General features: G+C 43.9%; 1 protein-coding gene across 2 annotated transcripts in view; it reads left to right on the plus strand.

The window, feature by feature from the left end:
• Positions 1–2,973: 2,973 nt before the first annotated feature.
• LOC119387509 (major facilitator superfamily domain-containing protein 1) overlaps positions 2,974–23,621 on the plus strand; it is a 42,497-nt gene continuing 21,849 nt past the window's right edge. Inside the window, exons 1-5 of one of the 2 annotated variants that reach the window (XM_037654920.2) lie at positions 2,974–2,998; positions 14,886–15,094; positions 16,283–16,350; positions 17,027–17,135; positions 22,031–22,127. In XM_037654920.2, coding sequence (XP_037510848.1) covers positions 14,942–15,094; positions 16,283–16,350; positions 17,027–17,135; positions 22,031–22,127 — 427 coding nt within the window. In that variant the 5' untranslated portion in view covers positions 2,974–2,998; positions 14,886–14,941. Of the gene's footprint in view, positions 2,999–13,647; positions 13,908–14,885; positions 15,095–16,282; positions 16,351–17,026; positions 17,136–22,030; positions 22,128–23,621 lie in introns of those variants that run through there. The other variant, XM_037654917.2, reaches the window with a different exon arrangement.

The raw sequence follows: 23,621 nt of genomic DNA on the forward strand, positions 1-23,621 counted from the left end.
AAAGGGTTGAGCCATAATTCTTCATCGTCATCAACCGTCGCATCAACAAAATGCACATGATCCCTTACAGATGGTACCTTGCTTCTCCGCAGAATAACGAATAATGTCGTGGTGGGTGCTTCCCAACTTCATAAAAATTGTAATTTGTCGCGTAGTGGGTACCTTGAAAGTGTCCTTGCATTAGTAGCCACAAGAGAATTTATAACAGGCTCTAGAAATGCCACTCTTCCAGCTTTCGCTGTGACTGTGCTGCGCTTTCCGCGCAGGCCTGGCGATTTTTTCGTCCTGTCTTTCTTGCGCAGTTTGAAAACTTTGCTGATTCTATGAAGAGGCTCGAACACCTTGCCTCGTTTTAAAACGAACAAGTACGCGTGCATAGCAACACTTCATTTACGGCTACGTTCGTTCCTATTGTAACGCGCGCTAAGGCTTCGATAAACACCAGTTCAGTTAAATGCACAGCCCGAGAGGCCGTAACGATTGTTTGATTGACGCTGCCGATCAGAGAACGAATTCTATGCAAGGATGGGCTTGTGTGTGTGCCTGTTCCTTAACCCAATCTTATTTTTCTACAGTGTTCTGCAGTTCAATTAAATTACGCTACCAGGTGTAGCTAGCGCACCTGCTGAATTAAGCGTCACATTTTCGAATTAGTCGAATCAGCTGTTACGCAAGTACTCCGTAAAAGCAGCCAATTTAGCTTTAAACCAAAGAGTCAGGCATTTTATCCTAACCAAATTCAAGACCGCCTACAGAAGAGTTCGTAACCAGCTCCAACATGCAAAAGGCTGACGCTGCTAACTTTCGTAATTAAACTGGCGGCGAAGAACGCTAATTACGCGTCCTTAGCTGACACCCCTGAGTAACATGAACGTCTCGACGTCGAGAGAGCATCATGAAACGAGCGAGATTCGCTGCTTGATAAAGGTGATCAGGATTAGAACAATGTTAGACGAAGTTTTTTTTTTCTTTTAAAAAAAGCCTTGCAGTGTTCGAAGTTATTAGTTAGTTAAAAGATGCATCGTAACCTAACACCTAAGAGCCACTCTTGAAAAACAAGTAGAGTAACTATCCCTACCTGCGTGGATAGGCTCTAGTCCTTGACGATGTCAACCACTTGTGAATGTTCACTGCTAAAAACGAATCCTGCAAAGAAAATTCAATTCACGCAGTTGTCCTTATGCGTTGGCGTACCACCTCAGGACAGAAAAAAATAACCGCTGTTTACGGCGTCGGCACTGTCATGTCATTCATTACCTTAGAAGCTGTCCAATATGTATGTGACGTCATGAGTCACAAAGAAGTACCAAATTTCGGGGTGTTACGTGCCAGAACAACAGTATGATTATGAGGCACCCAATAGTGGGGGACTACGGATTAAGTTAGGCAACCTGGAGTTCGTTAACGTGCACCTCAATCTATACATTTTGTTTTGTTTTTTTCGTCACTGTGGCCGCCATGCCTCGGAATCAAAACCGCGTCCTCGGAGATGTCGACGCGAGAGCCACAAGCCGAAGAATACATGTGCTAGGAAACGAAACACGCAACTTGGCACACTAAAACACACTCGGTTTACCGAGTGCACGTCAGTCAGTCGGTACATCTCCTTTCGTGCCACCCATCAACGCAGTCAAGGGGAATAAAGATCATATAAATGTAGCTGTATTGCAGCGGCGTAGGCAGAAATTTTTTTTCGTGGGGGTTTTCAACCATACTTTATGTATGTTCGTGTGTGCGTTTGCATGTATGCGTGTATATATACACATGCAAAATTGAAAATTTTCGGGGGGAGGGGGGAGGCTTGAACACCACCCCCCCCCCCCTGGCTGCGCCAGTGCTGTATTGTGAAATGCTCTTCGACAATACCGCGAGAGTCACTCTTTTCGTGATGGTTTACGGGCTCGCGGAAACCAGTAAAGACGGCAAAAACGGAAGATTGACGTCGGGCGTGCCTTGAAGGAGCCGCACTAGCTTGGTCGTGACGTCATTGGTGTTGGCGGCATCTGCTCCCCTTACCCCTTCCCCAGTGCAGGGTTTTCTGGTTAACCTCCCTGCCTTTCCGCATTACATTTCTCCTCACTCTGCTCGGGCGTAATAATGGGCAACGGCGGACAACATCTTGTTACAACGAAGCCAAAGCGCGAATGCACAGAGTTATAGGGACTTTCACTGATCCATAATTGTCTAAATGTAAAAAAAAGGAAACATTGAAATTCATGATTTCACACTTGTGTGCTAGCTATGAAATTTCGGAGGGATATTTCAGAAAAAATGACATTTTTTACTTCAATGTTTGCGTCTGATAGAACAGCTGTTACCGAGAAATTAAAGAGAGATGAGTTGTAAATTATTTAGCTGCCTTGACGACGCGCGCGGCAGCCTACAATGACCTCATATTACAAGAGTTACGGGTGTTATATGCGACAGTAAAAGTAAAATTGAGATAAGAAGTATCAAATGCCTGTTAGATAAAACGGTCGCCAAGCTTGTATCGGAGTACAATCATCGTATCTCACGATAGGCCACTGCTGTGCTAGGACTTATACATAACTGCACATGTATTGATAGCCATTACGCGCTACAGTAATCAAGTAGTTCCTATCGCACGCAAGAGTTGTCGTTAATCTTTGGAGCGAAGCACGCTTACCGTAATCACGTGACTTCTGGGCGTACTTTAGGCGATTGTTCGTGTTGAATAAAAGATGAAAGGTTGCGTTAGTCCTGCGGAACATGTTATTCGGCCGCACTTGTTTTGCTCCGTTTAATTCGCAGCAGGAGTAGAAGAAGGTAGGCGTTACGAGCGCCACCTGGCGAGTTACGTGAGATCCCGCCCACCCCTCACCGCTCATTCAATCGCCTTCTTTGTTCCCAAGGACGAGCGCACAGCACACACGTCTTCTTCGCCATATGTTCCAGTTTTTTTCCCGCACATTTCTGCGTTTTGCATAGCGGCAGCAAGGCGATGACTATGGCCGCCCGCGTACCCTCATTGCTTCTGGTAAGTCAGAAACGCCTCTGTTTACGCAAAGCGTGTTCTCTTCGGGGAATTCATCAGTGACCATCGAATGGTTACCTGCAGACTAACCAAACGTAAGTCATTGTAAAATGTATTTCCGATAATTCAGCCACCGTCATTTCTACCTGAAGCCCTATTTTTAAATACCCGCAAGAAAGCAGAACCATAGTAAACGTAACGAATTAAGGCACTTACAAGATGTTGAGTGCTCGAGAAACACGGCACAACAATCGCAGGAGGAAAGCCGCGCGAATAGATCTAGCTATACTATTTTTGTTTTTTTTTGTTTTTTTACAGAAAGACAGCTGCGACGGAGGGTACACACCTCTGCCTTTTTTTAGTAATAGGGTCTTTTAGCAGGACCGGTAATATCATTCCGTTTACTCTGCGGTATTACAGTTTCGTGTTAGCGTGCCACGATCCAGAAACTTTTCCTGGCGCGCGGGTTGCTCGATACGCACGGTAACGTGATGAAATGGGTGACTAATACAGGTCACAGGTCTTGCAGACTAAACAATCTACGCGTCGACTACGACGGTAAGGTATCGATCGCCGCACTTGCAGCACGGTATAAGCCTGCGCTTCTAAAAGGCCCTATGATCGCGCGAGCATTTGTTGGGTACGGACATCGTAGCGTCTAATATCGGCGATAAGTACGCTATATACGATGCGCAAGTGCACAAAGCATGCACAGTGATGTGCGAACGCCGTCTCAGTGCTACGCTGTTTGCTTGACACGATCGCGCGTTCAGAAAGCCGGTGTGAAGCTAAGTGTCGTATCGCTTATCTCTATAGTTGCTTCTCGCCGATATTAGACACCATAGGCGTGCGCAGGGTTCCTCATAAGGGAGATAAGGGAGGGGGGGGTGCAAAGTATCATAGAACCCCCCCCCCCCCCATTGGTACAGTCGAAAGGACATGCTTCACAATGGATGAATAAAATTGAAAATGAAGCAATGACGTATTTCTCACAATGACTTGCCTTTGGTACCTGGCTTTCCCGAAGTAAATATGTATGGGAAGTAAGCAGTTCTTGGAATGCAACAACAGGGGCCTTCGGCTGCCATTATCGTCAATAAACTGCGTGGCCATAACTGGCTTAACCAATGAGGCAGTGCCCCTTTTGCACTCCCTGTTGACGCCCATGCTCTTAGGTCATTAGAGGGGGCGGCTGTGCCCCCCCCCCCCCCCCACTGGCCCCCTCGTGCGCTCGCCTATGTTAGACACTACTGCATCCTGAGGGGTCAACGCTCGCGTGATAATATAAAAAAATTGCAAGGGTGTAAACTTGCACACTGTTGTCATCGCACCACTGGGCACGAAACATGAAATGTGTTACGGCACGTGCGACTTGTCTTGCTCTCAGTCACAAATTTTACATTGGAGCTGTAAATGGCAGACCTCCTTGATTTTGCGCCGTCCGTCTCTGTCTGGAAAAACTCCTAGCGCCATCTAGGGAGCAGTGGTGTATTTTGAAGTATTAAAGTGGAACCCCTGGCACCAGCTACAGAAGAAGCTAACGCATTAGAAAGCGCGCCTGGGGAATAAAGAAAAAAAATTTCTAGGCGGGGCTGGATTTGAACCCGGGCCACCATGCTCCGAAAGCGAGTGTCTTAACCATTCAACTACATACATTTTTATCTCTCATTTATGCTATTCATTCGAAAGAGAAATGGTACTTGCATGAAATTCAATACAGATAGAAAACTATATGTCTCTTAATCCTGGTCGTATCGCGACATCATCCCAAACACATAGCACTAAAGAATTCACAATCATCTCTGCTGACAGTGAATATACCTGAACCATGTGAATGCGTTGTGTTCGCGGAGCAAAACAAATGTAAAATGAAATCACTTTCTACGAAGGCTTCGTCGACTGCCGTGACGGTGGAATACAAAACCTTCTGCAGGACGACATAATGCGCTCAGTGTGCTCAGTGTGGACGAAATGTGCTCAGTGTTGGTAACGACTATCTATTTTAGATTTCGTTCAAATGAATGTTATGTTCATGTCGTTTACCAATGACTACGGCATGTTTTTAACGTTTTTTATGTTCTCAGTGTAATACTGATTTATTGCCTTTGCAGTTTTTTGTTGTATTATTTATCAACTTCTGTTGTACACGTAACATTACCTACAACTGTTCGTGTTTTTCTTTTTTGTCCTTTTTTCCATAAGTCTTATGAATGTGTATTACTATGTATAATGATGTATAAAGACCAAATCCTCTCATGTTTTTCCTAGTAATCGCTACATTTTCCTCTTCCTGTCAATGTGCATTCAAATCAAATGTTTTATTTCCAGCAAAATCAATTTTTGTGTGGTTGATCACTGTTGCTGATGGACTTTGTAGGGGGCCGGAGCTTTGTCAAGCCGCAGTACTGCGGCTTTTTTTCCGTCACCCCCATATTTCTCTATGAGAAATAAAAGTTGATTGATTGAAAAAAAAAAAAAAGGCGAGGTAGATTATTGTATTCTGTATTCCTAACCAAGTAAAAACCGGTTGCCATCCCCAGAAGATGACGACTACAACTCCTTAATTTTTTTCATATTTCTTATCGAGGTTCTTGTCCCTCGTGCGTAATAAGTCCTACACGATATCACATTACCCGGGGGCCGGGGCTGCTCAAAGCATCCCCCACACCTCACACACACAGAAATGGCACCAACACACACGTTGGAGCAGTGGAAGGCGCCACTGTCCAGTCTGACCTTGCCGACCAGCAAGTGCTGATCGACCAGGTTGAACGGGCGGCTAAGGCCAGCGGGGCCCTCGACTGAGGCTCCCCCCATAAGAATGACTTATATTTCATTAAAGTTTTCCTGTTCTGTTCAATAAAAAAGAATCCGCAAATGATTGATTGTGAAGGCGAAATAGACATTAAAGGGACACTAAAGAACAAAACGATTTTTCTCGTATTAGTAAACTGCTCTTTCACGATACCAAAAACACCACGCTTGCTGCGAGAACACGCTTAGTAAGCGAGAAAACGCGCAAAAAGAAAATGTGGGTGGCGACGCCTCCTTGAAGTTTCCGCACCATTCGCCGTGACGTCCCATATTTTGACGGCGCCTTCTAGGTCCTGCGTGGTTCCTAATCGGTAAAAATTAAGTCATTTGTCCTCGGAGGGGGTCATAGACTTAACATACCAAGTCTGAGGACATTTTGTTGAGCGAATGGCCCCAAAATACGATAAATACACTTCGAAATCCGTGACGTCACGTGCGGAGATTTCGGTGCGAAATTTAAAAATGACACTTTGAACTTGATTTTCTCGTCTATTAATAAACCTATGATGGTTAAATTAACTACATTAGAGTTCTCAGAGTACAGTTCATCAATCTAAACCAATTCATTGTTTCTCTTTAGTGTCCCTTTAAGCAGGTAGAAATAACCAAGAGGAGGTTATCAGATTGGTGGCTAAAATGTCAAATTCCGCGATGTTGCTAAATTCCGCCATTGATCAACACTGATTGGCCCAGGGGGCTGCTACGGTCTCTCTGATTGGCTTAAAGTGCCGCCATTATAAAATCTGACTATGACTAAATTTGACAGTGTCCAGAGTAGCACCCCAGGACTGCTATTCTGGACTTCACTACATAGAGTTAGTGCTTCATCATAAGTTACGGCTAAGTGGCGTGAGCCACCGTCCAATCAGAAGGGTACAGTCCCGTCCATCCGTCCATCTCTTGGGAATCGTTGCCCAGGAAAGCAGTAGATGCAGTAGATACAGCAGCTTCTCCAGTTTAGTTTGTGCCTCGTCGAGCGCGTATTGTGTTTGTTGCGGCAGCCTCGTCAGAACCCAAACACTGTTTTGTTCTTTCGTGTACACATCCGGTACACACCCGCGTTAGATGACGCTTACGTGTTACTTGAGAGCCCGCGACGTTCGCGGTTACAAAGTGACATTCACGTGTTATTGATGCTGTTCACGATACGGAACTGCGCAGCCTCTCTCGGCTTTCCCTGCGTCTTCACGAATGAACCTGCTGTGCAAACTGCGGTAGAAAACTTTATTATAATGCTTATCCAAAGCTGAAAAAACGCCCAGAAAGAGTTACAGCCACATGTTTCGTGTCGGCTTGACTGGTTTAGTACACGCTCTCTTTCGGTTTTTTTTTTCTTTTTTTATTTATTTTTTTTTAGAAAAGATAACCAGTCTTCGAAATCGGTGTCAGGAATTCAACCCCCCGCCCCCCGAAAATTTTTCAATTTTGCATGTGTATACGCATAGCCAGAAATTGTTTTTCGGGGTGGGGGGGGGGGGAGGTTAACCATATTTTATGTATGTACCATCCCCCCTTGCTACGCCCCTGATATACACGCACACGTACAAACTCACGCACGAACATGCATAAAGTATGGTTAAACCCCCCCTCCCCCCCCCCCCCCGGAAAAAATTTCTGGCTATGCTGGTGTCTCATCAAGTTTGCAAACCACGATGAAGGTCCGTCCAGCGGTCAAAACTGTTGAGAACTGGGAAACCAAACCCTTGTCGGGGTTACACATGTAGTACCGCTCAATGGAAGTTGCAGAAAGGATAATAATTTGCGGGGTTTACGTGCCGAAACCACAGTATATGGTTATGAGGGGGAATTTTTTACACAGAAGAACAGAACATGCCACAGGCGCTGGCCTTGTAGACTTCTGCGTGGCGGTCTGTTTTTCTGCGCTAAATTATTGTATTTAAGTAAACACCAACTCGCCCAACACGCCCTTCTGCAGTCGTGTTTTGAATAGAGCAGCGCACGAAAACAATCCAGCGACTTTGCTTGTACCGTTTAAGGGGAGATGCCACTCGGAAAACTCAGTTTCTTTTTCTCTAAAATTAGATTCCTTGCTTTTACTTGTTTTGTTAAGTTGAGTGTTTTTTTACATTCAAAATAAAAATTAAGGTTGCATTTGAACAGACAATGGGTTAAAGTCGCGTTTAAGGAGCACAAGGTGGCTGTTAAAAACTGGAAACGGCGCATTGCCTAGGGTTCCCAGGCTAGCACCACACAGCTGCTTGCCATTGAGGTTCGCACGAGGAGTTGAACAGTCACATTCTCAAGATAACCGTGATTTCCAAGCTCCCATGAAGAAAGAAATAATTCTTAAAAAACTTATTCTTCCCACATGACAAGCTTGCAATTTCTGGCACTTTCTTGAGCTTGCCCATATTTTTGTGTGTGTGTGCTTCTAATGCGTGGATCTGAATGAAATTTTCCTGTGTTTTCTTGAACGTGCGAAGGGTACCGTTACTTTCTTTAAACTTTGATATCGGTTATATAACTTTATGAATTTTATTTAACTGATCACTGGGGTATGAACATCTTAAAACTTCCGAGGTTCTAATTTTTCGAGCTTATTAACAGATTTTATATGCACTTTCTAATGGCTCATAAATGTGGAAGTTTAGTTATAGGAAGGGAGTTTAGTTATGTGGGCAATGTAGTGTCGCCGCCGGAGGTACCGTCCGGCGGGCTAGGAAGGCGGCTCAGCGCCGGAGCGCCCGCAGTTGCGTCAAGACAGTCGAAGAGCGGGGATGGGACTGTAGTTTATTTACAAAGAGATTTGGTCATACGATTTCGTACAGGGAATACCCGTTGTGTGGCGCTCTGCGTCACACAATCAAAACCGAAACTGGTAAGCCGCGACACCACATCATCTCCCCCTAAAAAGGAAAGGAGTTGTACTCTGTATATGACATTATACAGTGGTAAGGCACTGAAAAGTTTGTATGAAGTAACACGTTGGCACACAATCCTTGAACATCTTGTAAGAAAATGTGCAAAAATAAGTAACATCATTATACAATAGTTATCACATGTAGGAATGTATTCTTTATTAGGACAATATTTATGTGACCAGAGTTGACGTAGTTTGACTAACTTGATGTAATGATTTTTTATTTTTATTGCATGAGCCCATTTATGAACTGGTATAAGTAGTAGTTAGGAACTTAATGTCAGTCACATGTTCCCCAAAAAGGATTATGTAGTAAGTAATATATGAAAGTAGTATATAAAGTGGTATATAAGCAGTATAGTTGTATGTGAAACATGAGTATTATGAAAAAATGTATATATATATATCAAGGAACATAGTCCTTGTATCGAGATGGCTTTCTTCGGTGCCGTTTGGGACGAAGGGATCGGTCAGTAGAGGAATTTGAGCCTTGGGGCTCACCTACACGCTCATCGGAGAGCGAATGCGGCAAGGGTTCAAGATTTTCCGTAGGCGGCATGTTAGTCGACGTATCTATCCCCCCTTCGAGAAGCGTTGCATTGGGGCTGGGCACATCAGCCGATTGTTGTGAAGGTGCCTGCAAGGTGGTTAGTGGAAGTCGCACTAACTGTGGAACTGCAGAAGAACATGGAGGTGGGGAGGAATTATGTTGTTGCATGGAAGATGTGTTAGGTGGAGGACATGAATTCTGCTGTGGAGTTGCATTCTGCTCAGCATGAACAACTACCAGCTTTGATGCATTCCAGACGTTGCCATCACTAAGGCGAAAGGAATTGAATCCAGTTTGACTAAGGATTGTATAAGGACCTCTGTATTTATTCTGCTTCCCTGGCAGACGAACTTTGACTCTGAGGCCCACCTGTAGCTTAGGAGGTTTTGCTCCACGCTTAGAATCAATGCGTTGCTTAGTTGCCTGTTGCTTGTGGAACACTCGTGTTCTCACAGGATCCAAACTTGGCGAAGGAGCGGGAGAGTTCGGGTGTAACCCTGCAATGTCAATTCCAGAACGCGGTTGGCGGTTATGCAGAAGTTGTGCAGGCGACAAGCCTGTAGTAGCTTGAGGCGTAAAGCGATACGTGCCTAAGTACTCTGTTACAGCTTGTTTCAGTGGGCGGCATTCAAGTTGAGCGAGCTGAATTTGCTCTTTCAAAACACGGTTGAAGCGTTCAACTTGACCGTTAGATTGCGGATAGTAGTTCGAAGAGCAAAGATGCTGTATGCCTCTGTCGGAGAGGAACTTCTCAAATAGTTGAGATTTAAATTGTGGACCGTTGTCCGTGACGATTGCTTCTGGGAAACCTTCCCTACTGAAAAGTGCTGACAGAAATGTAATTACTGCGTCAGAAGTGACTGCATGGGTAAAGCAAACCTCAGGCCACTTAGAGTGGTAGTCAACTAATGTGATTGCAAATTTGCAGTCGAAAGGAGCACGTTCGAGTGGACCGACAATGTCCATGCCTAGCTTTTCCCAAGGTTTGTTTGGCCATGGGACAGGCTGTAAGGGTGCAAAAACTGGTTTAGCAGATTTATCTGCTGTTTGGCATACGACACAGTCGCGAACTGCACGTTCAACTTGGCTATCTAAGCCAGGCCACCAGTATCTTTCTCTAAGTCGCTGCTTAGTCCTGACAATTCCAGGGTGACTTTCGTGAGCCAACTGTACGAGTTTATTGCAGAGTGAAGCAGGAATGCTTACTCTGTCTGCACGGAAAACTAAGTTGTCTACATAGGACAGCTCATTTCTGATTGCAAAGTAGGGCAGTAGTTCTGGCTGAAGAGATTTCTTTTCTGGCCATCCGTTAGCAATGTATGGAATTACTTGTTGCAAAGTAGTATCCTCAGCTGTTGCTGCCTGTAGATCAGCTTTACTGATGCATGGAGTGACAAGTGAGATTATCTCTTCTTCCAAGTCTGGTGAGACTGGAAGTTGCAAAGGCAGACGGGAAAGTGCATCTGCTACAACATTATTTGAACCTTTGCAGTACTGTACAGTGAAGTTGTAGTACAAAAGTCTGGCGCACCAGCGTGAAATGCGTAATGGGCGTCGGCCCTCTGATCCAGCAGAAAGTAATGTAGTAAGTGCTTGATGATCAGTGCGTAATGTAAAATGTCTACCCCAGAGGTATACATGCCATTTCTCGCAAGCAAAGAGGCATGCTAAGGCTTCACGCTCACCAGTAGAATATCTGCGTTCAGCAGGTGACAAGGTTCTTGAAGCAAAAGCAATTGTAATTAACTGGTCACCTTTGCGTTGTTGAAACACAGCACCCAAACCTATGTTGGAAGCATCAGTCGTTATGACTATCGGAAGCTTCTCGTCAAAGAGTTGAATGACTGGGTTTTCAGCCAGTACTGCTTTGATACTGTTGAATGCCGAATTGGCTTCATGCGACCAATGAAATGTTTGGCCTTTGCGCAGCATGGAGCGCAGTGGTTCAACAACGTCAGCATAATGAGGAATGAACTTTGAGTAGTAGCCAGCGAGACCAAGAAATGAATGCAAGGATTTACAATCTGTAGGAGAAGGTGCATTAACAATAGCATGCACTTTGGACTCAAGAGGAGACAATCCTCTGGCACTGACATTGTGTCCTAAAAATTGGATTTCCTGGACAGCAAAGACACATTTGTCGTTTAGTTTCATTCCTGTGTTGCTTATGCGGCTTAGTACTGCTTGTAAATTAGCATCATGTTCAGCACGCGTTCGACCCCAGACCAAAATGTCATCTAGGTAGCATAGTACTCCAGAACAACCTTTCAAGATGTCTGACATCATTTTCTGAAAAACAGCAGGGGCAGATGCAAGCCCGAAACAGACTCTACGGAATCTGAACAACCCATCATGCGTTACAAAAGTGGTTAAGTCCCTACTTGATTCTGACAAGTTAACCTGATGGTATGCTGATGCAAGATCTAGCTTTGAAAAGTAAACAGCACCTGTAAGTTGCTGGAGAAGTTCTTCGATGTGGGGCAAGGGAAACCCATCAATCACGATAGCTTTGTTTGGTTCACGCAAGTCCACACAAAGTCTTAAGGAACCGTTCTTTTTCTTCACCACGACCAGTGGAGAGACCCAATCTGATGCTGAAACACGTTCGATGACGCCTGCATTTTCAAGACGGGAAAGTTCATCGGAGACTTGTTGTCGAAGCAGGAATGGCAATCTGCGAAGCTTGGCAGCTACAGGTTGCACACCTGGGCGGCGTTTCACTTCGTGCATGTAGCCTTTCACCAGGCCAAGTTCCTGGGTGAAGAGGTGATGAAATTCGGACGGAGCATTAGCAGGAATTCTTGGAGTTGCTGTACTTGAAACTTGTGAGCAGGACAATGTAGCGCCGTCGATGTGTATGTGGAGGCTTCGAATGGCGTCCAAACCGAGAAGTGAAGAACCTTCTTTGGTCACGTAAAATGTGACAGTGGCAGTCGTATCGCTGTACCGGACGTTTGTAGAGAAGTATCCGACATGGGGAATGCATTTCTTGGAATAGTCCTGAAGGACAATGTAGGAGTCAAGGAGTCTGGTCCCCGGAAAGTACTGCTTGAAATCTTGTAAGTTCAGCAATGAGACGGTCGCACCGGTGTCAACGAGAAAAGGAATGTTGAAGTGCTTTGGCGGCCATCTTGCGTACCCGCTTGAAATCCGACCCTCTCAACTTGTGCGTTCGCGAACTCCTGCATTTCGAGTTCGGTACGCTCCTCTTCTTTGGCAATTTGTATTGCTTGATGTATAGTAAGGGTAGGTCCCAGCTGCAGAAGTCGTCTGCGGACTTGTTGTGCGGTAATTCCGCTGAAAAGCTGATCGCGGACCATGGCATTGACGGAAGTCCCGAAATTGCATCTGCTGGCCATCGTCTGTAGCGCAGAAACATAATCAGTCACGGATTCCCCTGGTAACTGTTTGCGCAATTTGAAGTAGTGACGCTCCAGAATTTCATTGCTCGGCGCCTTGAAGTGATTCTCGAGCAGCGTGAGCGCTGCGATGTACTCATCTTGCGTGCCTTCGTCCCGAGTGCCATCTCCGCTCCCCGCCTGTTCCTGGGCAGCTTGTAGCGTCCAATAAACATCCAGGCCTACATTTTACACATAAAAACTATGCAACACACTGTAAAGGTAATTACATGTACCAGTAGCAATAATCGTGGGACAAAGTTTATTCTAATCTCATCCAAATCAGCATAAAAGGCTATAAATAGCCAAACTTTGATTGCCCTAGCATGAATATCTGAAAAAAAGTATCTTCGAGTAGTTGGTCCCATGGGCGTCCGGAGGGGGGTGCAAGGGGGGGGCAGCTGCCCCCCCCCCCTTGGAATTTCGGATAATATTTTTCTATGCAGTTGCGATAAGCTACACAGCTGGATTAGCACACTCAGGTCCTGGCCTTCAGGTTTGCCATTCAATTTCGCAACTTACAAACTACTGACTAATCTTGCCTGTCATGTCACGGCAGTTAAAGAAACGCTGCCAGTGCTGAATCCCCCCCCCCCTGCGTATGCACCCCCCACCCTGCAAAAAGTTCTGCGGACGCCCTTGGTTGGTCCCCTTAATTCTAAGGCCACGTTGGATCCAATATTTTTTATAACCTTGCTTCTGCACAAGTTGTGTGCGTTTTCGAAGCGTAAAATCGCCTCAATCGAATTTTTGGCGTACTTGTAAATTCTTCGACGGAAAAGTGAATTCGAAATAACCGCCACACATAGTTGCTCAACAAGTCTAACGGGTTATTAGGAGCGGGGCGGAAACCATCGGACTTTCCTAAGCTCATAACTGGCGCAATGTACTATGCTTTGCATATTTGTAGTCCAAAGCATCAGAAGTGCGAAGGAAGTTCTTCACTACATTATATCGGGTAAGAGGAAATGACCTCATCTTTTCGCCATTGAAGTGAGGCAGGTGTGGAGGGGGAGGTGACTCGCGGAGGGGTGTTCATGACAGCTGAGCGAGCGCTCGCATAGGCACGTGAGTGCGCGAGGTGACTCGGGTGTTTCTGCGCGAGGATGACGGAGTCGGACACAGCGGGTCTCGTGCCTTCAGAACCTGAAGGAGAACAAGATGACGTTGTCGTGCGCAGGTTCGGAAATTGCGCCAGCGTATTTTGCGACCCGACTACGAGAGCACATCGCCTCATTGTACTCGTCTTCCTGTGTTTCCTAGCATTCGGTAAGCACCTTACACTTTGCTTTCGTTAATTTCGGACTCACCGAAACAGCTGCTGTGCATCAGTTAGAAAGTGAAGTTGATCTCATGTGGAGGTATCAGAGGCCGTATTCAAAAGCCATCCAAGGCGAAACCTTCATCGCGCATCAAACAGGGCTGCACATTGAGATGGGAAAATCACCAGCTTGCCACGGCTAACAACTTTCGCTGTGCTTATCGCAGCAATATTTTCCGTTGATCCCCCCGGATTCACTTTAGTGGTTGTTCAGATTTGTATTATCTTTGTTATCGCCAATGTGCGACTTTGCGACGATGTATTCAGCTGCGCTCTCACGTATACGCCATCAGCTAGTCCAGTGGTTATAATTAGGCAGCTTGAGAATAGCGTACGCAAAGCTTTGCGTTAGCTTTTTGCGCAGCTGCGCATGCGTCGTACGCTAACCGCTTGCGCGCTCCCGTTAAGTCGGAAATAGCGGGCCGCAAACTCTAACGCTAACTTAGCGTACGCGCTATTCTAAAACTGCCCATTAAAGGCACCAAACGAAGCTTGCTGTCACCATGGTATTACCGATGAATGAACGAAATGAACGTCGTTCATCACGTGTTCCACACCCACCAACGCATGTACTGTGTTCAGAAGGAAAAATTGAAAGTGGAGCAGCGGTATGCCATAAAATGCAGAGACTTGTCGCCCGAAATCTTATCTTCGGAGTGCGCTCCTTTGTTTCTTTATCGCCTCTGTACGCTTATCGATAATTGGTGGCTGCTGACCTGTGTGCTCCCACACTGTTTCACTCGCTTATATCTATAAAGCCTTCTTTTACTGGTACTCTCAAATATGGCAAGATATTCTGCTTCTTCTGTCTGTTTTAAGATGTATTTATCCTTGCACGTTACGTTCCAGAACCTGGACTAACGCAGCTGTTTCATGGCTCTTTATGTTGTGCCAAGTGACTTACTGCTGTTTCTCTTTGTACGTAGGTAGCTACTACTGCTTCGACAACCCCGGTGCGTTGCAGAGCCAAATAGAAAATGTTATGCAAGTCAAAGCAGCGGAATTCAGCAGCCTGTACTCATGGTACTCGTGGCCAAACACAGTCCTCTGCTTTGCTGGGGGCTTCCTCATCGATCGAGTCTTTGGCATCCGCCTCGGTGCTTTCCTATTTTCGTTCATAATCATCGTGGGCCAGGTAACCTTACTTATTCTTAACTTGTTCTGTCAAATTCAAATACTGAAAGCTAAGGATTGCACTGCAGGCAGTGGGAAACTATAAGCATTACATAGACAGGAAAACATCATTAGAAAGCAAATGAGTGTTCTGTTATGAGGTGCCTGCACTACTCTGAACCAGTTAAAATTTAGGTCAATTCAGTAACAGAATGGGTGCCAGTGGATCAGAAACAGAGCCAGAAGTGGCAATGATATGATGAAATCAAGAAATAATGGTTCCTTAGTTTTAAGGGCTCGTGATGTGACAGAAGTTGTAGACCATTGTCTTTCTGGCATCCAGAACAGACACAGATGGGAGCTCTACAAAAGAAACTTGGCAAGAAATAGTACTTAGAAAGAGAGCTATGAGCAGATTCCCATAGACCACGAAAGACTGTGATCTTAGTCTGAAAGGCAAAATTCACTTTAAGGCTCTGGTTTTTTCTCTGGTGATGTATGGGTGCGAGCAGTGGATCATGCGAAAATACGAAAGAAAAGAGCGAAACTTTTTCACACTATGGTGCTGGCATATAGGTTTGAGCATCCCCTGGATTGCAATAATACGTACGAGTATCTGTCATAAAAAAGATTAATCCCGAATATTCCATCTAAAGCAAAGGTCATGGAACTAAAGCTTTATTTTGATCAAATCATAAGGGCTGCCAGTTCAACGGATGAAAACTAATGATAGCTAAGGTAAAAGGAAAGAGAAAGCGAGATTGTCCGTGCACGAGATCATTAAACAGTGCCCTTCAGTCCATGGGAAAACGTCTTGGTGAACTTAGGAACATATACTAAATAGTTCAAAATGGTGGTCGAACACTCGTGGTGTTGCCAAGAGTCGTCGGTGGCACCCGATGGCACCTAACCAACCAACCATGATCATCTGTTGCATGCAGTTGTAACTACAGAATGGTTCAACGTCCAACGTTCACCAGAAATCTCACTGAGGCTCCTCAAAAGCTAGTAAAGCAGTTTTTGATAGTAACCACATATCTCATCTAGGGCCTTGATTAAAAATAGTTGTTGCTTGCTGGACTCTGGGCAATCTAGCTTGCACATTTTTGATGCATTGAAAGGAAAGAAAATGGGATTACGGTAGATTTTATTGCATCTTGGTCACATTTGTGCTGATTGCAATGTATGTGTGCACTACCATACATTTCAGATCGTCTTTGCCATGGGGGCCTTTCTCAACCGTTTCTGGCTTATGCAATTTGGACGATTCATTTTTGGGTGAGTGTCCTTACAGAGCTGAATAAATAGTACATTTTGTTATATTTAAGAAGCTCTTCTTCACACAAAGAATTTCTCTTTTGTATCACTAAAACAGCTGTTTCAATGTAAAAAGAAGTTTAAATTGACAGAGTATTCTAGAACCACATTTGAACCTCAGCTCTGCTTTTGTTTATCTTGTGCTACTGGGTCAATTTTGTAGTACTGGGTCGATTGAATAGAAAAGGATCAAAATTCTGAATGCCAGAGCCAGTAAATCAGTGTGAAGCATTTTGTTGCATTTCAAGTGCTCTTTAAAGCTTTGCAATCGTCCTCAGTTCAGTCTTTGGCTTTCTTTTTAATACAATGTATAGTTCACTTAATCTGAAAAAATTTAACCCGGCCTAAGCAGACAGTCAGAATCTGCATCATAAGCGATTCTGCAAACTTCAACAGAACATCACCACCTGTCTTCAGTCTTCTTGTACCCTTTCTTGTCAACGAAGCATCTCTCTTCACGAATGACTTCTTTTATAATATAGAATTGTCATTTGCTAAAATGGCCTAAACAATTTTTCACTTTAGTGTCTTTCTTAAGGTAAGCAGCAGAGTTACTGCTCTTGCAGTGATAGAGTTTAAGGCCAGATGGCATACTAAAATCGTGATCAAGAAAAATTGAAAGCTTTTATCTTTTCAGGGTTGGAGGTGAATCTCTGGCTGTGGCCCAGAACACTTACTCAGTGGCCTGGTTTAAGGACAAGGAGCTGAACACAGTGTTTGGCCTCCAGCTGAGCATATCTAGGCTGGTTAGTTACCCACTTTAAACTTGTTTGGTGTTTCATTGTCATCAACATCACTGCTCTGTTTGTTGCAACACTACCCTTGTCAGTGCATGAGTGTCAGTGCATGAGTGCATCAGTCATGAGCAGAAGAAACATATATTGCTCGTGTATGAGTCACTTCTTGGCATAGTGCCACTTCAGGCATTGGAGCCTTGTTTTAAGCATTACAATGGAAAGCATATAAACAAAGGTGAAAGGTGAGGTTTCCCAGGTCGCTGTTTTAAACATCTTCATTCAGCATTTAACAAAGGAGCTCCCACCATGGCAGTGGCTGCTTATAGAGTGTGATATCTCTTTTGTAGAGGTAACGAAGCATGCACCTGTGACACATATACACATGTATTTGCTTGAACTACAATACAAGTACTCTTGTTCTGAATTGTTCACCAATGCATCAGTCTCATGCTGGCATGTCCTATGCAGCAGTTGGCTCGTTCCTATTCTGAGCCGGACTTTCTGCACCCCAACACAAGAAGTATCTTTACAGCAAAGGCCTATGCAATATTGATGGCTGTTAAACACATTAAGCAAATACATATACCAAGAGCAGTAATATACACTGATTCCTTAAGTGTTGCAAAAGTTTTCAGAGCTATCCAAAAGCATAAAAATCCTGTAATTATGTTGCTGTATTCAATCTTGTGCACCACTTATGCATCCAAGCGGCACATCGTGACATGCTGGGTGCCAATGCACCGCAAGATTGAAGGGAACATATTGGCGGACCAGCTAGCTACATCCATCCACCCTAACACTGCCAACTTATTCATGGCTGTCCCTGTAATGTACCTAAAACCCATTTGTAAAGAAGAAGCTCAGAGCTTACTGGAAGCACTTATGGGATTGGGAAACATAAGATAAACTACATTTTATCAAGCCACACCTTGGTAATTGGCCACCGATATTAAAGAAGTAACACTTTGCTGACTCAGAATAGGACACACACACAGCACTCTTACCTTTTGTCCAGTGGTGATCCACCTTTGTGTGGTAAATGTGGCAAGCCTCTTGCTGTCATTCACATCCTGCTGCAATGCACAGAACTAGATACTAGCAGAAAAAGAACTTTCCGTTGAAATACCTGCAGCATATACCACTCCATCCTTTAATGTTCATAGGCAAGGAACCTCTTTTACAGCGAAAGCTGTTACGAGATCATTTCACCGGGCGTTTTTGGCGCCGTAGTTGTCCGCCGCCGCCGCCAGTGTCCATAACTAGTATCGCTCGAAATAAGGAAAAAAAAAAAACGAAATAAGAAAAAATTTCCAGGATGGAACGAGGCTCGAACCTGGGCCCTCTGCGTGGGAGCCCAGTATTCAACCTCTGAGCCATGCCGATGCTTGAAACTGCTTTGCAAAAAGGTCCTATACAGGCTTCATGTCGGGAAGGAACCACACTAGCATATGCAATATAGCGTAGTTGAAGAGTAAAATAAGCACCAAGCGTCGCACAACGCGAATTCTGTAACCAGGCGTCACACAATGCGAATTGCGCAACGAGTACGTTGTTGAATGCTTCCAACCCATTACAAAGGACTCTGCCATAATTCTTCGTCATCAGGCACAGCATCAACAAAGTGCGCATAATGCCTTACATGCGTTTAGCAGGTACCAATGCTCTCCGTAGAATGACGAAAAATGGCACAGTGCCTGCTGCCCTACTTCTAAAAAATTACAATGATTTATAGCGTAGTGGGTTCCTCGCAAGTGAACTTGTATTGGTTGCCAAGGAAGCCCATAACCGCATGATCCACTTCCTCGGGGTCTCAGTAAAATTACAATGATTTATAGCATAGTGGGTTGCTCGCAAGTGAACTTGTATTGGTTGCCAAGGAAGCCCATAAGCGCATGATCCATTTCCTCGGGGTCTCAGTAAAGTTCTTCGCCCCCCTCCCCCCCGTCTCTCTCCCACGTCAACATATGGTATACAGCATGACGGGAGAGGGAAATAGCGACCGTCCGTCACCCAATGCAAATTACAGAACTGGCGGGCCGTTTAAAGATTCCAACCCATTACAAAGGGCTGAGCCATAATTCTTCATCGTCATCGGTCGTCGCGTCAACAAAGTGCACATAATTCCTTACAGACGTGTAGCTGCTGCCTCGCTTCTCCACAGAATGACGAATAATGGCTTAGTAGGTGCTTCCCAACTTCACAAAAATTGTGATTTATGGCGTAGTGGGTACCTTTCTAGTGTACTTGTATTGTCGCCCCAGGAGAGCTTACAACGGGCTCTAGAAACGCCGATCTTCCAGCTTTCACTGTGACTGTGCTGCGGTTTCAGCGCAGGCCTGGCGTTTTTTTTAAATATGAGTCACTCTTTACATATTTAAAAGATGTACATAATTTTAATGTTATATTCCCAGGCAATCCGTAGCATGGCATCTCAGCGGAGGTTGCCGCTGTGGTATTTTTATCAAAAGAAGCACATGGGGCCTCTCTGCATTTGTACTCAAAGGCCTTGAGGAGGTATTCGTGCAAATCACATTCTCTAACTTGTTGAATGAATGACAAGTGATAATGATTTCAACACCTATGGATCACTTCATGTGTCGCTGCCATAATTTTATGCTTTATGCATATCTTTTACGCATCTATATGGCGCGTGATTTTAGGCCCCTTTACAGCCATATTACATCCTATCATAGTAATCATTCGCCACCGCTAACACCACATAAAAAAAAACATAGCACTCTTTGGCTATTGCGATTAGTAGGTTCTTGTGGCCCTTGTGCCACAAGAACCTACTAATCATCACCAACACTTCAGGCTAACCTGCTAAGCACTGAAAAGCACTGAATATGCTTTCATGTACTATTCCAGTGTCCTCTTTTTTTTTTTTACATTATCTGACTAGGTAAATCTTGCAGCGATGTATTGTCACCTTGACTACTTGCTATATGTTCACTGAATGTTCCTTGCTATTCATTTGAATTTAGTGCAAGTTTTCTTTTCCTCCAAGGTGTGTGGGGAAGCTCTCATTTGTGCCGATGCCATACTAAAAGAAGAAAATAGGCCTTCATATGAAAGAGAGGTGGCAGTTTCCCTCTCGTGTTATATTGTGAAACATACCTTAATGCATCCTACATAAAAGTATACACTGCCTACACGATGGCCTAATGTTGAGCAGCTACAGCAGTGTTCAACACTGTCATCTCTCACTCACCATTTTTGTGTCATTTTTCAGCTTGCTGAGGGCTATTGCGAAAGTATAATGCAGTGATGAAGCTTTAGGAAGTGTTCCTTTATAGAATTGAGGCACGAAATACTAATAAATGTAGTGTTGGCTCCATGGGATTTTTTTTGTTCTTTTAGGGGCGACGCAGCAGTGGGAACAGTAAATTTGGTCAAAATGTTCAATTTTTCCATTTATTATTATTTTTTTTTTGCAATCCTCAAACCATCTTTTACATCACGGTGAAATATCAGAACAAAATAAGCAGTAGAAGTTAAGAAAAAAACATTTTACTAGCGTACTGTCATGAAAAACTGTGACAAAACTGGGCGTCTGAAAATGAAAACCTTGTAGCTTCTCCTTGGCACAGTGCCGCCATCTTGGCATCATCGTAAAGAGGAGAGATCCGAGTTCAAGACAGCCCTAAACCTGAATTTCTTCAATGAAAAAGAAAACCAGCTTCCTTCCGAGTTTCGTTTCCTTAACTTTGAGCTCCGTTTTCTCGGATTCCATTTTTTTGTGCAGTTGCTGTCAGTCATCCCTGTGCCATTTCGTAACAAATAAAGATATAACCATTCCGTTTTTTGCACTTAGAGTCTGAAACATTGGTGAATGTCGTAAAACTGTGCATATTTGTCTGGTGTATCACAGGTTTTTATAATTGGCTTGTTGTAAAAATTGTTAGTAAGACTGTGTACAGGTGATAAAAAAAATTTTTTGTGTGCTTATTTGAATATTAAAAAATAAACCAATAGCTTCACGGCACAGAATTGGCCTAGTGAATATTCTGCAACAATCTTGATGAACTTATGTCTAATTCACTAATTAATTTTGGGATGACAATGAGAGCTTATCAAATGTTGTAACTAAAAAACTACAACAGATAGCTCTAAGCCAATTTCAGTTATCACATCAGCATAACAGATCACATCTGCATGCCAAATTTCATCACTTTATTCCCTTAAATAACAAATAGTGTTCATTGCCACGTCCCCCCTTAAGTGGTACATCTTAAGAGTCATTTCTTTATTATATGATAGGTAGAAGTACCTATCTTGTACTTCCACTGCAGGATGAAGGCCTCTCACAATTATTCCCAACCTACCCTGCCCTACGCGAGTGGATTCCATTTTATGCCTGCAAATTGAATTTTGTCTTTCCACCTAACCCTTTGTCGTCCTCGGCCACACTTCCCATCTTTTGGTACCCATTCCGGCACTTTTTTTTTGCTCTTAATATCTACTACAATATCAGCTACAGCTGTTTGGTCCTTGACCTACTCCGCCTACTCTGCTACCTTCTGATCTCTTAGTTACACCTATCGTTTCTTATTCCATCGCGCGCTGTGTGGTCTTTAAATTCTTTAGTTTTTGTTATCCTGCGGGTTCTTGCCCCATATTTGTTTTGGCAGTGTAGCACATAGTCGACCATGTAATACATTGAGTCATAGAATTCCATATGTGCAAAAGGGTGATGTTTGCTGCCACGTGCTTTAAAGTGAGAACATTCACACACACAAAAAAAAAACTCAGTATGCACAAGTAGGAAAAAAATGAGATGAGGCTAAAGCCCATAAGTGAATTTCTGTTGAAAAAATAACAAAGAATCATCTTCACTCTTGTACCAACTTGGGACCAACTTTCAACACTGTTGCCAGCTGCTTACCCGAGCATTTTATTTGCAGGGAAGCACAGCCAACTTTATGACCATGCCATTCCTGTACGCCGCTGTGGCCAAGGTGTACCCCGGTTTCACGGGGCTGGGAGTAGCACTCCTCGTCGGTGAGTGAGCAAGATTGGACAGCTGAATGCATTTTTTTAGGCAAAATGGTGGCTCTTGTGACTGTTGTTGCTACCTCATTATGTTTGGCAATCATATGTATACACAGGTTATCATGAAACTAAAGTTCTTCCTTTCCGTTTTCATCCTTTCTTTTTCCTTTGCTTTGCAGTGTCGTAGTGGAGATAGGTTAATAAAATATCAGCTCTGAAATGTTAATTTGACCTTTAAAGGTCTGAAAACATGTCTGTGTAGTGACTGTGTAAAGAAAGCAAAAAGATATATGCTTCGCTACATCAGCATGCCATTATTTATTTGCTGAAGAAGGATCTATGCCTATCATTTTTACTTTGCAATATGCATATATGTCGGCATAGCTGCCAGCTCTCTCATTTGTACAAGCGCAGCCATAAGTCTCCCAATAAACTGCCTGGCACCCAATTAAAAAAAAAAATCAAACAACCAATTCGAGTCTTGCAGCACAGTCGCATCACGATGGTCATCACGAACCATGCATCTAGCCGAAGTCAGATTCAAATCCAAGCCATTCGAGTGCAGAATGTATTGGCCTACTAAGCGCTACCAGTACTAGAATAGTAGCTTCAGTGAGTTGATAGGGATTTCCACTTCGCTACTGGCACTAATGCATTACTGTTGTGCTGAAGTCTGGCCGAGCTCTGTGTGTAGCTTGTGCTCACTGGTTTTGTCCTGCGTCAGGTTGACTACTAGAGAGAAGCCAAACCCTGAAAGCGCATTTTGAAATGGTTTCAATTAGCTAAACACCAAGTGATGTCTGACAAGGCGTCTAGCTGTCAAGGCATATACAAGAGACAAAGCGTGCACTGGCAAGCATACCGGTCATTTTGGAAGCGATGATATGAATCGGCAAATACTTTTGTAGTGGGTTCAAAGTGACCCACTCAGGCACGTAGTGTTTGAAATAGCACGGGAGTAGTACGTCCCATGTCACCTCGCGTGAACGTAGAAAACAAAACAATAAACGGGCAATCGTTGATCAAGATGGGCAGTACTAAGAGGAGTTACTTCTTCGGTGTTTTCTTAGAGAGGCATCTATATTTTCAATTTATTGAACTTGAAACAATCATTTTAAATTTTATCGAAGATACTTTCGTGATCATGAAATCTGTCACTGGCTGTCCCTTCAACTCTGCAGTTTGCCAAGAGGATAGTAAGCGGTTTTTGGCTGTCTGTGAAATGACAGTGCAAATTTTCTGCTGTGTGCAATGCTATTACTTTATTTTCTCGCATATAACCCACACTCCTAACTTTAACTCTACAAAAAGAAAAAAAATGTATGCATATTACACCTGCATATAATCCACACACCCACTTCTTAACCACATTTTTCTATTCTTTGGTGTGGGTTATATGCAGGAAAATATGGTATTTGCCTCACATGTTTACAGGAGACTTTGACTACTGATCAGCAATATTTTCAGAGTGTGTTCAGAAAGTGTTGAAGGGCCCCTTTAATG

This window comes from Rhipicephalus sanguineus, chromosome 3 (genome assembly GCF_013339695.2).
Source record: "Rhipicephalus sanguineus isolate Rsan-2018 chromosome 3, BIME_Rsan_1.4, whole genome shotgun sequence".
NCBI lineage: Eukaryota > Metazoa > Arthropoda > Arachnida > Ixodida > Ixodidae > Rhipicephalus > Rhipicephalus sanguineus.